The following is a 13,716-nucleotide window of genomic DNA, read 5'->3' as shown; positions in this document are numbered from 1 at the left end:
GTGCCCGTTTATTTGGTGTTGGTGCTGCGCTCTGCTGCAGTTGTTTGGTCGCTTTGGTTGCGCTGTCATAAACGTGAGGGAAAATCGTGTACATGTTTTCAGTGACCTTGTTACCAGTAACAACTATGCCATCAATATACTTTTCAAATCAATAAAATGCATTATATTTTACTCGAATTGGACTAAAAAAGGCCCTGAATTGCAACACAAAAGGCATATCTTTCTCAACACATGCAACTGCCACAAACTCTTGTCCCTTTGCCGCATTTTTCACAATTATGTAATCAATATTCGCTTTCAAAACTAAGATTTTTCATACAACATTTTACAATATTTTACACAAATCACTACGAAATGAAACAGCAATTTATTCTTTTACGCATTTTCATTATTTTACACACGCTATTGCAATAAATTTCTCTAATTTTTTCACAATTATGTAATTCACTTGAATTTCACATTAGCTTATTCTTCAGTTTCCACGAGAATATAATATTTGAAATACTGTTTACATTTAAAAAATAACAGTTTTCTCATTATTAGTTTTCTTTTTATGAATTTTTCAAATTTTTCCCAATTTTTTACAAAATTGTTTGTATTTTCTCCTAAATTGTTTATCCGACCAACCAACTGCTTACCTTGGCTGTTGGCACGCAACTGAATGGTAACCGTTCGGAAAAGTGATCTTGGTTGCTAGGCAGTTGTTGATTTTCCACCGCGCATGCGCACCAACCCACCACTTTCGCTCGAAATCGACCTTAGCGCAGTCCCACTGTACTTTTTGCCACCCATTCAGCTCCCCTGCTATAAACATTTGTTTATACCCCGTTGCCATGTTATTGGCAACTTGTTGCGCAGCTGAAGGGCTAAAAATAATATTGCCAGGACACGACAAGTGCCGACACGCAAATGCTTCATCGTGATGTGTGATTTTTGTTGACTTCTGCAATGATTTTATTGAGTGATTAGGCGCTAATTGAATTTATTAAGGCGCGTTTCCGAACTTAATGTATACCTTTAATGAATAATAACCTGGCAGCAAAGTTGCAGGTGTAAGCTATTATAATAATTAATTGGCGTATTGGAGGAAATTCTGTCGCAGCTTGTGAAAATATGCAATATTTTTAAAGCATATTTACAATATTACAATGATGTGATCTTTTATTCTGTTGGATTTAAGTAGCTACGAGATCAGAAAAGCAACGGCTATATCATAAATAGGTTGGTTAAGGCTATTTATATATCGAATTAAAAACAACTTTACTCACGGTTTTCTTATTTTATTCAACTGACTTCTTATTTTATTCAACTGACTGAAACTATCCTATAAGTAATGTTCTCTTAATTGAAATATAAACATCAGCTTCTTAATTTTAATTAAACTTTTAAATACTCAACGTTAGTTCACTTGTTCTTTCTTTTCTTTTGTGTAACTCCAGTACAGGAAATTGTATTATTTTCCATTGAACTGCGCAGTTTGTCTCTAAAATCACTTAACTCAAACAATCCTATATGATATTCATTTGCTATGTTGTAATTTAAATTTAAGTGTCGAAGGCTTTTCAATAAATATTATAAAACATTATTGGCATTATTCTTTTAATTAAAAGCCTGAAAAATGAGTTCCGAAGCCGAAAAGTATGCTTCATTTTTAAAGAAACTCGTTACAGCGTTACACTTAATTACAATTAATTGCACTTAAGAAGAAATATAGCATTTAAAAATATTTATACAAGTACTACACACATAAATATATTTATTATTTAAATTAATGAATAAAAAATCCAATTACCGGTTAAACACATACATTTTTCGTATGATAGCGAATTTAAGCATACAATTATTATTTTAACTTAAAAGAGACTATTTTTTAAATTCAATTATTGGGTCATGGTGAAACTAAAGAAATTAAAATAAAAGTTGTAACAACTGTGCATTTTTCATGTCTGTTAGTAACAAAAGCCAATGTACATAAAACAGCATTTTACATGCGTTTTTCATATTTACTTGTCACAATAAATAAGTTAGGCAGATTTCAGGGCAATCGTTGCATTGCAAATAAACTTATTAATTCTAGACACGCAATAAACTGTTGCATATGCGCAACAATGCTGCAGAAACCTCATTGTCGCCCACTTTTTATAGCAACTCGTGAGCGCAGGCGCCAGCCGTTACCAAGCGCAACAAGTGGCTGTAAACAAAAACAGTCAGCTGTTGCGCTACAGTGCCTAGCAACATTGTTTATCAACAAAAGGCAGCAGCACTTCCGCTTTCAAACTTTGCAACTACTTGTATTTATAGCTTATTGATTGACCCAGGTCTGGTTCATTCAACCAATGCTATTGTGCAACTGTTGCTTCCGTGGTGCAGGTGGCGTATAGCGTGTGGCATGTTGCCAGCCCAAGTTTATGGTCAAGGTAATTGCGAAGGTAACCGCAGTTATTTGATTGGTGTTGTGTTTAAACGAAATCAGTGAGGCCTATCATTGAGCCTTTGGGTGTATAAATTGGCAATTCAAATCAAGGCCGGCAAATAGTTCAAACTCAACTATGTGGCAGCTTGTTTTGGGCTTGTTGCAGCATCTAACTGTTGCAACTGCCATAGTTGTGGAACGGAACATGTTCGCTTACTATAAAGTGCCGCTTCATATGTTAGATATGGACAGCGTTGGACACACAAATACAAACGACACCAGCACCAGTCTGTACTTCATTCTACAGTGTCCACCAAAGTTAAACGACACCATACCCAAGCCAAAGGACATGCAGACCTGCAATGTGGTCGACCAGTACAATGAAATGTGGCGCGAAAGAAAGCTGAAAAGCAAGCGACTACACATGGTGCCCTTTAGAATTGTGGTGCGTCCATTGCCGCCACCAACACCCCTACAATTGAGTTTGTCTCACAGGCGTTCGAAGCGACATCACTTGGCACGGAATGGTGGAAATCAGCTGTCGAAATCGGACTCCTTTGAAGGCACGCCGCTTAAATATCTTGGCCTGCCGCATCAAAAACAGAAACTTTTAAACTTGACTGCCGATCACAGAAAGTTTAAGCGTGGCAGTCGTACCAAAGGATATCAACATATGTATCACCGGGACGAGAGTTACAACGATCACATATTCTACGATGAACTGAATCTGGATGGCAAATTCGATAATTATGGAAAAGAAAATGCCGACCCTTAAATCTTTCTAAGAATAGAATTAGAATTAGAGAATAGGCAAAGAAATAAACATATTTAACTCGTATTATTATTCTATTATTCAGAACATATATGATGCTTTAAAGATCGCTTGTACCGGAAGCTTAGAGGGATATTGTTGTTTCAAATAAGATTTTACATTAATTTTATAAAATTAATCATTTAATTTAAATAACAAAAACACGTTAATTAAGTATTGTTACCAGCTCGTCTCAAACAATAAGCTTGCCCTATTCTTCATAATTATGATCTGGCAGGAACATATCATCGTAGGCAACATTTTGAAAGACCTCATTTAGGATGGCGGTGAAGCATGCTGAGAGTCCATCTAAAATGCCCGGTTCAAGGCCATTCCAAAACTCCACCCAGTTCTCATTGAAGACGCGAGTCAAAGCAACAGTAAGATCTGTATTTTCATTATATAAATTATCTAGCCGTATGATCCAGCTGTGAATAGCAGCTAATTAATAAGGTTGATTGTATATTATTGGCTACACTTACCGATCCAGCTCGACGAGCGGCACAAGCTCGTAGATTTTAAGATAACGCCTATTGTTGCGATATTCCAAGATGACCTTTAATGTCAGAGCTATGGAAAAGTTTTGGAAGTCCGATTCCAGATCTCCAGTTGTATTCGCCTGAAATAGCAGCCAGCGGCCAACAAATTCATAGGTAGCCTCATGTACTAGACGTGGTATGTGTGCTTTGATTTCAATTTTTCTTTTTGTGGGATCGCGATCAAAACCCTTCACATGGGTAACAGTGGAATTTTCAAAGCCCCTATTCACAAAATCTCTCATATAAAAATTGAACCAAACTGGTCCCCGATATGTTGAGTTTAAAATGGCCAGATCCTTCAGTTTTATTGCGTCAAGCGGAGGCAGCCCTATTTCAGGTATACCCTTGGTATAACTTTTAATGACATGGTTAATGCTATCCACAATGCATGCTTCTTCCCCATAGTGGCACTTTTTTATATCAGCGGCTGTAGAGAAGACATAAATTGTTAATATTTAAAAGATTTATTCAAATATTTATAACACTCACGTAGTTCGACACCAAATGCAGACTTTCCCAGCAGAAAGCACAAGAAAATTATCAAACATTTTTCCATTTCCAGAGTATTACTTAGTATTATTGATTTTGGCTCCAATAGTTCAGCTCAGACGACGGCTAGTTTGAAAATAAAATCTAGAATGCAGCTGGATTGTGCTTGAGCTTAGAAAAGTGCAATTGAAAAATAAACCTGTTCATGAGCTTTTACTCTATTTTATCTATTGTGGCATATCCGACAATATACAAACATACAGAATCAAGTTTATTTTAATCTAAAGCTAATCAACTAACAACCTATGCTTGCAACTAGTGCTGAGCGTGATAGCGTACGGGAGCGTTCGTGATTTTTAAGGGTCAACAACTACTTTGTACTTCTTGAACATGATGATTGCCAAAAATTATAGTACTAATTAACCCATCAAACAAGAATTGAAAACTTTTATTCATAGAAATAGAGATAATTGAACGTATAACACAAGCAAAACTATTTTTTTTTTTATATAACGCATAATTCCGAAGAAACAAATATTAACGTAAAAAATAAGAATTCATGCCAAAAAGAAACCAAAAACGATTTGATAAACATAGAAAGCTCCAAAAAGATTTGTACATTTTAATGTTTCACACATTATAATAGATTTTCAATATGTAATATGTAAAGAAAGAATTCATAAATTCGATCAAATTTTGATATTTGAAAAAGCTTAACTTTATTGATATGTTAATGTGCGTGATTGTGATAGCCATATTTTGTCACGCACACACCTCTAGCTACCACCATGCAGTCTAATCCTCATGTTATGAACATATCATCATAAGAAACTTTTTCAAATATATTATTAATCAAATCGGTGAAAGTATTGGCTAATGTTGGCAAAACGGTCGGCTCCAACTCATTCCAAAATTCCAGCCAGTTATCATTAAAGACTTTATTCACCGCAATAGTTAAGTCTATATTCTCGGGCGAAAATTCATCGAGCCAAATATTCCAACTGTAAAAGAGAAAGAGAACAAATCTAATAATGGTTTAAGTTAACGTTTCACGTTACTCACCGATCCATGTGGATGATTGGCACTAGTTCATAAATATTTAGATAGCGCTTATTATTACGATATTCCTGTATGACCTTCAATTTGAGAGTGAAACGAAAATTTTGAAAATCCGAAAACGATGGACCCGTTCCATTTAATTGAATAAACCAGGCACGTCCATAGGAAATATATTTCCCCTTGTGTACTAGGCTGGGTATCTGGCCATGAATCTCCATTCGTGTAGCTGTTGGATTTTTGCCAAAACCTTCAACTTTGGTTATCGTTGTATTCTCATAGCCATAAGCGATTAGATCATACAGCTTGAAATTAAACCAAGTGCCTCCGATTTGTTCATTTTTCCAGACTTGCGAGAACCCAGCATCCACAATATCGATGGGTTTCATACCGATTTCAGGCAGTCCTTTAGGATAATTACGTATTACAGCATTCATTGAGTCGACGGTGCACTTTGTATTGCCAAAATGACATTTTTGTATATCCTTGGCTATGGACGAATTATAAACCCCTCTAGTTATTTGATGAGCTTTTTCTTGATTAAACGGAGTTTACCCACGTATTGTTTGACCTTGCAGCGTTAAATACATTATCGGACTGAGGAAAATGAATAAATTCCATCGCACTTCACACATTTCTTCAATCGTATGGGATCACTTGTATAGCGTTCGGTGGACCTTTACGCAATAAAAACACTTTATTATGTCAATCGAACTTTTATTAAACTATTGTCACTAAACTTTGAGAGAATCTGAATAGATTTTGAAACGAGTTTCCTAAGAGAGACAGAGAGCATTTCGTACTATACTTTTCTATAATCGGATCGAATCACTTGTGCAGTCTTCGGTAGGCGTAAACTTTATAATACTGTTTTAACTAAACTTTATGAGAATCCGAATAGGTTTTAAAAGAGAGACTGCAAGCTTTCCAAAGAGCACGCTATTCGTTTTCTCTGGTCGGTGTAAAAACTTATCATATTTTTAATAAAATATTGAAATATTTCTAATCAGCATGTTGTAAGAAACTGGAATTGGAAAGTTAGTCTAGTTAATGAAAGAAGAGGATATTTATGAAGCTCGCAGAGCTTAGCTATTATTAGGTGTAGGTATTGACAATAAGTCAGAAGTAAGTGGTCTCACTTTTTTCGAAAACTGCAAAAGAAATTGTATAAATCATTCGTAAAGTTTGATTTGGATTAAGTATAAAACATATTTGCATTTAATGCAATAGCTGCTAAATCATCGATTTTTGTTTACGTAACAGTTGTATAATCAATTTATTTTTATAATAAATTCATAGCACCTGCCTTATGAACATTAATCATCTGGCAAAAAAAGATCAGTGTATGAGACTTTGTTAAAAATATCTTCAACAATATTATTAAAGGCACTGGCGAATCCTTCCAATAGAGTTGGTTCCAATTCATTCCAAAATTCAAGCCAATTTTTATTGATAACATGGTTAACAGCTATAGTGAGATCACTGTTTTCAATAAAGAAATCCTCCATCCATAACACCCATCTATTAATAGAGTAGAGACAACTAGGGATTGTGAAAATAAACGATAAGTTACTCACCTGCTGATCGCCACTAAAGGCACCAACTCATATACCCGTATGTAGAGCTTGTTATTTCGATACTCCGGTATAACTTTGAACTTCAAATTGAAGGTGAAATTTTGAAACTCGGTCGTCATCTCACCAGTGCAATTCAATTCCACTAAATAAAGTCGTCCATTTGCAAAATAGGTACCCTTGTGCACTAAATTTGGTATTCTTCCACTAATTTCCAGTTTGTTTTTGGTCGGGTCCTTATTAAATCCAGATACCTTCGTTATGGTTGTGTTTTCAAAGCCGTAATTCACATGGTTGAAGAAATGAAGTGTTATCCACGACGAAAGATTTCGATCTCCATTGCCAAAAGTCAAATTCTTGATATCAACAATATCGATTGGTTTCAAACCAATTTCGGGTATACCCTTTGGATAGTTTTTTATGACTTGGTTCATTTTATCAACAATACAATCCGAGTCGCCAAAGTGACATTTTTGTACTTCTTTTGCTGTTTAAGATGAGTTCAATCAGCATATACAAGTAGACCATATATAGTAAATTGCTTTACTTACGTAATGTCTGCCCGTTTGCAAAGATTTGTATTTGCAAGCCAATAATTATTGACAACAAAATACGCATTTTGCATTGCCTTTATCTCACGAGTAGATTTAAAGGGATGGAATGTGGCACTTGTGTGGCCAGCGGCAGCTGTCAACTGAATGAAATCTTTAAAGAGTCAACGGAGCTTGTAAACCAATTAAATTAACACATGTAACCAGTTTAAACATTTCTTGATCCGATCATAGATCGAATAGAAATATACATACTCGTATATGCACTTACTTTACATAAATCTGCACCTGTACTCTCATGAGCTTTTTAGTTACTAAAGGTTCAAACTACTTTTAATTGTTATTAGCAGATGAGAAAGCTTTGTAGTAAGCAGACAGCCATTTCTATTCTATCCTCTGAGCCCGGCTAAGACGACTTGTAGACGTGTCTTAAAACCTCAATAATTTTGAAAGCCTCAACTTCTTTATGAAATTGTATCAGCACAGAAACAATTATTTAGTTTTTGTAAAATTATTTAGTTAGTTATTAAAAATCTTATATACCTTTTACTGACTGTCCAAAAAAACCAATAAATATAGCTAAACTATTATTTAAATTAGCCAGTATTGTTGTTAGTTGTAAAGACGTATTCTTTAATTATTGGTTATTACTCAACACTAGTCTTCTTTTTTGTCAGCTGCCAATTGGCTGTTATATTTATTTTATTTTGTTTTTTACAAGCTGATGGATATTTAGTTAATAGTAGTCTCTTCATTCAAATATTTATACTATCGTTTGTCTGTTCATCAAGCAAAAAAATTAATCTATTACTTAACCATTTGAAAATTTAAATTAAAATGTCTATTCTATGTATACCCGTATATAGCAACTGTCTAAGGTTACCGTAAGACTACTTCGCCTGTTTATCGTCGTGCAAAAAAAGATCGTTATAGGATACTTTGTTAAATATATCTTCAATCATATTTGTAAAAACTGCAGCAAATGTTTCCAGTAGACTCGGCTCGAATTCATTTCAGAACTCCAGCCAATTCTTATTGATCACACGATTCATAGCTATAGTCAGGCCACTGTTCTCTTGAAAGCAATCTTCGAACCACAGAATCCAGCTGGGCCGATAAAAATCACTTTCGTTAGACATACAAATAGTATGGATTTCGTTTACTCACCGATCTAAACTGTAGGCACCAATTCATAGATCTTTTAGTGCAGCTTATTGTTCCGATATTCTGGTATCACCTTCAATTTCAGATTGAAGCGAAACTTTTGAAAATCGGACATACATCGACCTCTCATATTCATTGACACATAATGAATCCGGATCTGTCCTGCAATTTCCAGTTCTTTTTTCGTTGGGTCTTTCTGAAATCCAGCAACCCGTGTTATGGTTGTGTTTTGGAAACCATAATACAGATGATTATAAAACTTCATCAAGAACCACAATGAGTCCCCACGATCTTCGTTCCCTATAGTCAAATTTTAATATTCACAACATCGAGAGGCTTTAGGCCGATTTCAGGTATTCCTTTCGGATACTTTCGAATCATCATATTCATTGTATCCATAATGCACTTCGCATCGTTGAAGTGGCATTTTTGTATAATTCCAGCTATGCGAAGAACTTCTGTTTAGCTGTTATGCTCAAACATATGATTTTAAATCGAAAGCTATATATATTTACGTATGTTTTGGGCCACACAAATACTTAAGCAGAACACAATTAAAAAACAGAAATACATTATTTACAATACACTTTATATTTTGATCTAAGTCTAAAGACACGTGGAAGTACTTCGAGAGCTGAACGCTCAATAAGTGCATCCATATTCTGTAGAGCTTTACTATAATAGTTAAAAGTAGTAGATAAAAAGTTTACATAACTTTGTTCAATTGGACCCTGATTGAGCATTTTATAATTGTTATACATATTTATGAGCATTTTTATATTCAACAGTGAGCTTTGTAAGCTACAACAAGTATCTGACGGTATAAATCGTTCTATATGTACGCTAGCGTGAAGGTGGATTAGCTGCCTGGAACTCGAATAATGTCTTCATATGTTTTCACTTTTTTTTTTAACAAATAATACATATTGATATTTCTATGGAAACAATAAACAAAGCTTAGCTGGCTAGAACTTGGTATTGGAATTTTAAGCTGTGTTCTCAGCACTGATTCTAATTATTCTGTAATTTTGTAAAATAAAGCCCGTTCTTAAACATAAAACAAGATATAGTTTAGATTTTAAAAACCCAGTCAACCTATTCCAATCTCGATACAAAAAATTCAGGCCATTTATTGATGAATTTTGGTAAGCTTTTGGGATACTTTCGTATTACTATACGAGTATGTATGTTGCAAAATATAACTTCTTGATTTTTATAGTATATGCATAGTATATAAATCGACATTTCCAGGTTGAACATCAAGTTGTACCTGAATGGTGAGCTTATCCATACTGGGGATCGTTATGATTTTAATGCTGATTAAATATTGGTTAATACATAGTTGAAAGAAAATCTTTCATCATACCATTGAAGATGGTACTTGTAATATAATTGTTTTCTTTTTGAAATGTTGTTTATTGTTTTATTTTCAATTTTCTTGGTTCTTCACATTTCGAGTCGAAGGCAATAGCAGCTATTGCTCGTTAAACTATTATTAAGTTTAGTATTGTATACTAGATTTAATTTGCTAAAATAAAAAATACTTATATTTATTCTACACATAGGAACAGAGTATTTTAAAGTCGACGCATCCGACTTTATCTTTCCAGTTGTTTTTAATTTTGCTGTGTAAACAAACATTAAGATTAGTTGAGATTACTGCTTATTCTAAGCTAATAAATCCGGCATTGCTTCAAGATTTATGATCAGCATTATCGAGTACAATAGACGCGTGACGTATTGATGTAAATAGAACACTTTGTCCGTATTCTTTGAGAATTAATCTAACTTGAACGATAAAACTATATGCATGACTGGTTTCTCTCTCTCTCTCTCTCTCTCCATCTTTCCCCTTTTCTGCTATTATCATAAATAAAATAAGCCTCGCAAATTTAGAGAGTGCAATAATAGTGGAAGAGAAAACGTTTCGAACTCTCTTCCGTTTTAAATATTCAGAGAATGCACTCGAAAGATAAAAGGGTATGCTATGCACTGACAAATTTATTTATAAGCCCATTGCCTCTTTTGAAGGTAGAAACATATCATTATAGGCTACTTTTTCAAAAATATCGTCAATTATATGCCTAAAGACGCTTGCAAATGTGCGTAATATGCTTGGCTCCAATTCGTTCCAGAACTCTACCCAGTTCTCATTAAATAAACGATTCATGGCAATGGTTAGGTCAGTGTTTTCGTAAAAGAAATCATCGAGCCACTGAATCCAGCTAGAAGAACGATTTCGATGAAACAGCATGGATAAGATTTAGAACCCAGTTTGTAGCTTACCGGTCTATATTTATGTCAGGCACCAGCTCATAGATTTTTATGTACGTTTTATTATAGCGATACTCTGGTATGACTTTCAGCTTCAAGGAGAAGCGAAAATTCTGGAAATCCGATTCGGATTCACCCGTCGCATTCACATCCACCAGCCAGAGCATACGACCGCGGGCAATATATTGTCCCTTGTATGTTAGACTCGGAATTGTGCCGTAAATTTCCATGCTACTGGAGGTGGGGTCCTGATCGAATCCTTTAATCTGCGTAATAGTTGTATTTTCGAATCCATAATTGATCTGATCTATTAATTTGAATTGAAACCAAGCGACACCAACTTGGGCATCGTCGACCAGTAGAACGTCCTTTACCGAGACTGCATCGAGGGGTTTCAAACCTATTTCCGGTATGCCTTTCGGAAAATTACGTATGACATAATTCATTGTGTCTGCAATACATATCGTATCACCAAACCGACATTTTTTGATTGATGCAGCTGGAAAAAAAATGAAAACACAATTTTCACAATTTGCGAATGGCTTTTATTTCGACTACCCACGTAACATTTGGCACCAGAACAGGGGATAGAAGTTTAGGAAAATTATAAGCAACGAAAATGTATGCATCTTTTTAGAAATATGTCTCTATATTTAATTAAAAAGATTCTAGACACTTGCTTCCCCATTGAAAGTTTATTTTTCAATGAGAGCGCAGTTTATTGTCAATTCGATATTTATATGTGACTTTATAAAAAGACGCGCATATATAACCTGTTTCTTGATTAGAAAAAAAGCTTTGCCAAGCCGCATACAACTTTTCCCTACTAGTCGTCTATGGGTGCAGTGATAAATATGATATGCACTCTCAGATTAAGGTTCTGATCTCTTCTCGGAATACTGCAATTCAATTTTGTAAACTTTTTCTGCTAATTTTTTGAATTAAATTGCACATTTTGAATTCATTGGTTTTTTGAACATTTTTGATGTTTTAATTATATTATATTATAGTTTTTAATGAAATATATACATACTTGTATATATACAAGTACATACTCGTTTATACATATTTTACATAATTGGCCTCATTGCATTTACAATGCTTCCTTTACATCGATATACCTTAGGCGATATCTTAGCTGCTAATCGATTTAAATATTAATATACATATTACGAAATTCATTCAAATTCAGGCAATCTGACTATTGATCTCCATAGATTTATAAAAATAGCGAAATAGTTATATCTTCAGCCAGCAGCATGTTTAAATAAATTACCCAAATACTAAAGATTATTTAAGAATAATCTTTCTGTGACACTGCTAACTTGGTCAAAATTTTGACTGCAGCTTTTACGCTAAATTCATAAAATATCATTTAGATTTAAATGTGTTTTTCCTTATAAGATCAAAAGCTTTCATTTAATACTTCTGAATAACAGTTTTATAATTGTAATATTTATGATTCTATTATAATATTGATTACAAAATTTAATCTTTACCTAAAAATGTGTTATTGTATATATACTTGTAATAATTTCAACGTCAAAAGTGATATATTTTCTTTAAATAATAAAAAGCTCAACAGCAGTTTAATATACATATATATAAATTATAATAATATAAATAACATAAATTTAATATATTTATACCCTGTACTCAAAGGATAAAATAAAAAGAGTATATTAAGTTTGTGCAAAGCATGTATGTAACAGGAAGAAGGAATCTTAATCGGCATGATGAGAGAAATACATAATATACAGACGTGTTCGCCTTTCCGTCCGTCTTGCCATCTGTCTGGATGAAGCCTGTATTTTGGAAACGTCGTTGTATTTTTAATGGGTTTCTAAAAAGTTTTGTCTCATCATAACTCTGCAATTCTAATTCAAATAAAAGTCATCGTAAGGCAATTTGAGTGCAACTCGCGATAGAAGGCTATATGACACTTGATCGACAGCCTTGTTGATGCCTTTGCCCATGGTGTGCCAAACATCCTGCCAGTTGATGTTAATGAGTTGGTTCATCGAGTCGCTTAGCGCCTGGTCATTGAACAGATTTTGAAAGTTAACATGCAGGCTGAAATAAAATATTACATTTTAATAATTTTATTAATTCTTGAACATTTTTTAATGTAGCTCACCCCTTTACGTCCACCACGCACTTGACCTTTGTAATCTTGGCGTATAGTTTTCCACCATTGCGTTGGTCCTCGGCCGCCCTCACCTTGCACTTGAACTTACAGTCCTTCAACTGGAGTTCTGCCTCACCTGTGCCCTGCACCGGCAATAACAAAACCCTGCCACTGGCCTCATACTCACCATTCAACTGGAGCAGTGGTATCCAACCACTTAGCTCGAATGGCTGCTCCAGGTCCTTGTCGAAGCCCACAGCATGCAAAATCGTAGTGTTTTCAAAGCCCCGCACTGTCAGAGTGTTGAATTTTAGATTCAGCTGCACGGGCGTGCTCGAATCCGCTTCGGCTACGACCACATCCGTGAAATGAATGACATCGACTGCATCCAATCCAATGCTTGGCACCCCCTTGGGATAGGTGCGTAATATTTGAGTGATGAGTGTTGAAATGCAAACCTCATCGCCGGCAGGACACTTTTTTATTTCAGTAGCTATGCACATATAAGGGGATTGAAAAGTATATAGTATATAACAATTCCCTCACTCACGTAAATCGCCTTTTATGGAAAAGTAGTTACTAAAGATGCTTAAAATAAATATCATTTTAATTATGTTCATTTCGAATATAAAATTTTCCAAAAATTCTGATTTTATTGCACCTTCTACTTCTAGCAAAAATGTTGTTATTAGAAAACTGCACCTATGGCTTACACCT

The 13,716-nt window shown here is 34.5% G+C and overlaps 6 protein-coding genes across 6 annotated transcripts; 1 reads left to right on the top strand and 5 right to left on the bottom strand.

Annotated features, from left to right (window-relative positions):
• The first annotated feature begins 2,549 nt into the window (after positions 1-2,549).
• Positions 2,550-3,188, top strand: LOC115623914. The gene has a single exon (XM_030518470.1). The coding sequence runs from the start codon at positions 2,550-2,552 to the stop codon at positions 3,186-3,188; it is 639 nt and encodes a 212-aa protein (XP_030374330.1).
• A 52-nt stretch (positions 3,189-3,240) lies between these two features.
• On the bottom strand, positions 3,241-4,360 carry LOC115624305 (circadian clock-controlled protein). Its single transcript, XM_030518927.1, has 3 exons — positions 4,253-4,360; positions 3,707-4,190; positions 3,241-3,652 (listed from the first exon to the last, which is right to left on the bottom strand). The coding sequence occupies exons 1-3, from the start codon at positions 4,317-4,319 to the stop codon at positions 3,436-3,438; spliced, it is 768 nt and encodes a 255-aa protein (XP_030374787.1). The 5' UTR covers positions 4,320-4,360; the 3' UTR covers positions 3,241-3,435.
• Positions 4,361-4,835: 475 nt separating this feature from the next.
• On the bottom strand, positions 4,836-5,982 carry LOC115624306. The gene is made up of 3 exons (XM_030518928.1): positions 5,868-5,982; positions 5,315-5,798; positions 4,836-5,253 (listed from the first exon to the last, which is right to left on the bottom strand). The coding sequence occupies exons 1-3, from the start codon at positions 5,941-5,943 to the stop codon at positions 5,055-5,057; spliced, it is 759 nt and encodes a 252-aa protein (XP_030374788.1). The 5' UTR covers positions 5,944-5,982; the 3' UTR covers positions 4,836-5,054.
• Positions 5,983-6,553: 571 nt separating this feature from the next.
• On the bottom strand, positions 6,554-7,592 carry LOC115624307. Its single transcript, XM_030518929.1, has 3 exons — positions 7,434-7,592; positions 6,886-7,369; positions 6,554-6,829 (listed from the first exon to the last, which is right to left on the bottom strand). Exons 1-3 carry the CDS (start codon positions 7,498-7,500, stop codon positions 6,625-6,627), a joined length of 756 nt encoding a protein of 251 aa, XP_030374789.1. The 5' UTR covers positions 7,501-7,592; the 3' UTR covers positions 6,554-6,624.
• A 2,986-nt stretch (positions 7,593-10,578) lies between these two features.
• Positions 10,579-11,525, bottom strand: LOC115624303 (circadian clock-controlled protein-like). The gene is made up of 3 exons (XM_030518926.1): positions 11,434-11,525; positions 10,884-11,370; positions 10,579-10,822 (listed from the first exon to the last, which is right to left on the bottom strand). Exons 1-3 carry the CDS (start codon positions 11,498-11,500, stop codon positions 10,603-10,605), a joined length of 774 nt encoding a protein of 257 aa, XP_030374786.1. The 5' UTR covers positions 11,501-11,525; the 3' UTR covers positions 10,579-10,602.
• Positions 11,526-12,570: 1,045 nt separating this feature from the next.
• On the bottom strand, positions 12,571-13,620 carry LOC115624308 (protein takeout). The gene is made up of 3 exons (XM_030518931.1): positions 13,550-13,620; positions 13,009-13,492; positions 12,571-12,944 (listed from the first exon to the last, which is right to left on the bottom strand). Exons 1-3 carry the CDS (start codon positions 13,617-13,619, stop codon positions 12,749-12,751), a joined length of 750 nt encoding a protein of 249 aa, XP_030374791.1. The 5' UTR covers position 13,620; the 3' UTR covers positions 12,571-12,748.
• Between the last annotated feature and the right edge of the window lie 96 nt (positions 13,621-13,716).

This window comes from Scaptodrosophila lebanonensis, unplaced genomic scaffold, assembly GCF_003285725.1.
Source record: "Scaptodrosophila lebanonensis strain 11010-0011.00,11010-0021.00 unplaced genomic scaffold, SlebRS2 tig00000053-arrow-pilon, whole genome shotgun sequence".
NCBI lineage: Eukaryota > Metazoa > Arthropoda > Insecta > Diptera > Drosophilidae > Scaptodrosophila > Scaptodrosophila lebanonensis.
The sequence above is the reverse complement of the archived record's forward strand: the minus strand, read 5'-3'. Positions and strand labels throughout refer to the sequence as shown.

What these genes read in the sequence shown, in the direction of transcription:
- LOC115624305 (XM_030518927.1), bottom strand. Translation starts at nt 4,319, where the DNA reads ATGGAAAAATGTTTGATAATTTTCTTGTGCTTTCTGCTGGGAAAGTCT. An exon ending in TGCATTTGGTGTCGAACTAC is followed by an intron (nt 4,191 to 4,252) that starts GTGAGTGTTATA and finishes TCTTCTCTACAG; the next exon opens with CCGCTGATATAAAAAAGTGC. An exon ending in CCGCTCGTCGAGCTGGATCG is followed by an intron (nt 3,653 to 3,706) that starts GTAAGTGTAGCC and finishes TGCTATTCACAG; the next exon opens with CTGGATCATACGGCTAGATA.
- LOC115624308 (XM_030518931.1), bottom strand. Translation starts at nt 13,619, where the DNA reads ATGAACATAATTAAAATGATATTTATTTTAAGCATCTTTAGTAACTAC. An exon ending in TTCCATAAAAGGCGATTTAC is followed by an intron (nt 13,493 to 13,549) that starts GTGAGTGAGGGA and finishes ATATGTGCATAG; the next exon opens with CTACTGAAATAAAAAAGTGT. An exon ending in TGCGTGGTGGACGTAAAGGG is followed by an intron (nt 12,945 to 13,008) that starts GTGAGCTACATT and finishes ATTTTATTTCAG; the next exon opens with CCTGCATGTTAACTTTCAAA.
- LOC115624306 (XM_030518928.1), bottom strand. Translation starts at nt 5,943, where the DNA reads ATGTGTGAAGTGCGATGGAATTTATTCATTTTCCTCAGTCCGATAATG. An exon ending in GCTGCAAGGTCAAACAATAC is followed by an intron (nt 5,799 to 5,867) that starts GTGGGTAAACTC and finishes ATTCGTCCATAG; the next exon opens with CCAAGGATATACAAAAATGT. An exon ending in CCAATCATCCACATGGATCG is followed by an intron (nt 5,254 to 5,314) that starts GTGAGTAACGTG and finishes TCTCTTTTACAG; the next exon opens with TTGGAATATTTGGCTCGATG.
- LOC115624307 (XM_030518929.1), bottom strand. Translation starts at nt 7,500, where the DNA reads ATGCGTATTTTGTTGTCAATAATTATTGGCTTGCAAATACAAATCTTT. An exon ending in TGCAAACGGGCAGACATTAC is followed by an intron (nt 7,370 to 7,433) that starts GTAAGTAAAGCA and finishes CATCTTAAACAG; the next exon opens with CAAAAGAAGTACAAAAATGT. An exon ending in CCTTTAGTGGCGATCAGCAG is followed by an intron (nt 6,830 to 6,885) that starts GTGAGTAACTTA and finishes CTCTATTAATAG; the next exon opens with ATGGGTGTTATGGATGGAGG.
- LOC115624303 (XM_030518926.1), bottom strand. Translation starts at nt 11,500, where the DNA reads ATGCATACATTTTCGTTGCTTATAATTTTCCTAAACTTCTATCCCCTG. An exon ending in GTTCTGGTGCCAAATGTTAC is followed by an intron (nt 11,371 to 11,433) that starts GTGGGTAGTCGA and finishes TTTTTTTTCCAG; the next exon opens with CTGCATCAATCAAAAAATGT. An exon ending in CCTGACATAAATATAGACCG is followed by an intron (nt 10,823 to 10,883) that starts GTAAGCTACAAA and finishes TCGTTCTTCTAG; the next exon opens with CTGGATTCAGTGGCTCGATG.
- LOC115623914 (XM_030518470.1), top strand. Translation starts at nt 2,550, where the DNA reads ATGTGGCAGCTTGTTTTGGGCTTGTTGCAGCATCTAACTGTTGCAACT.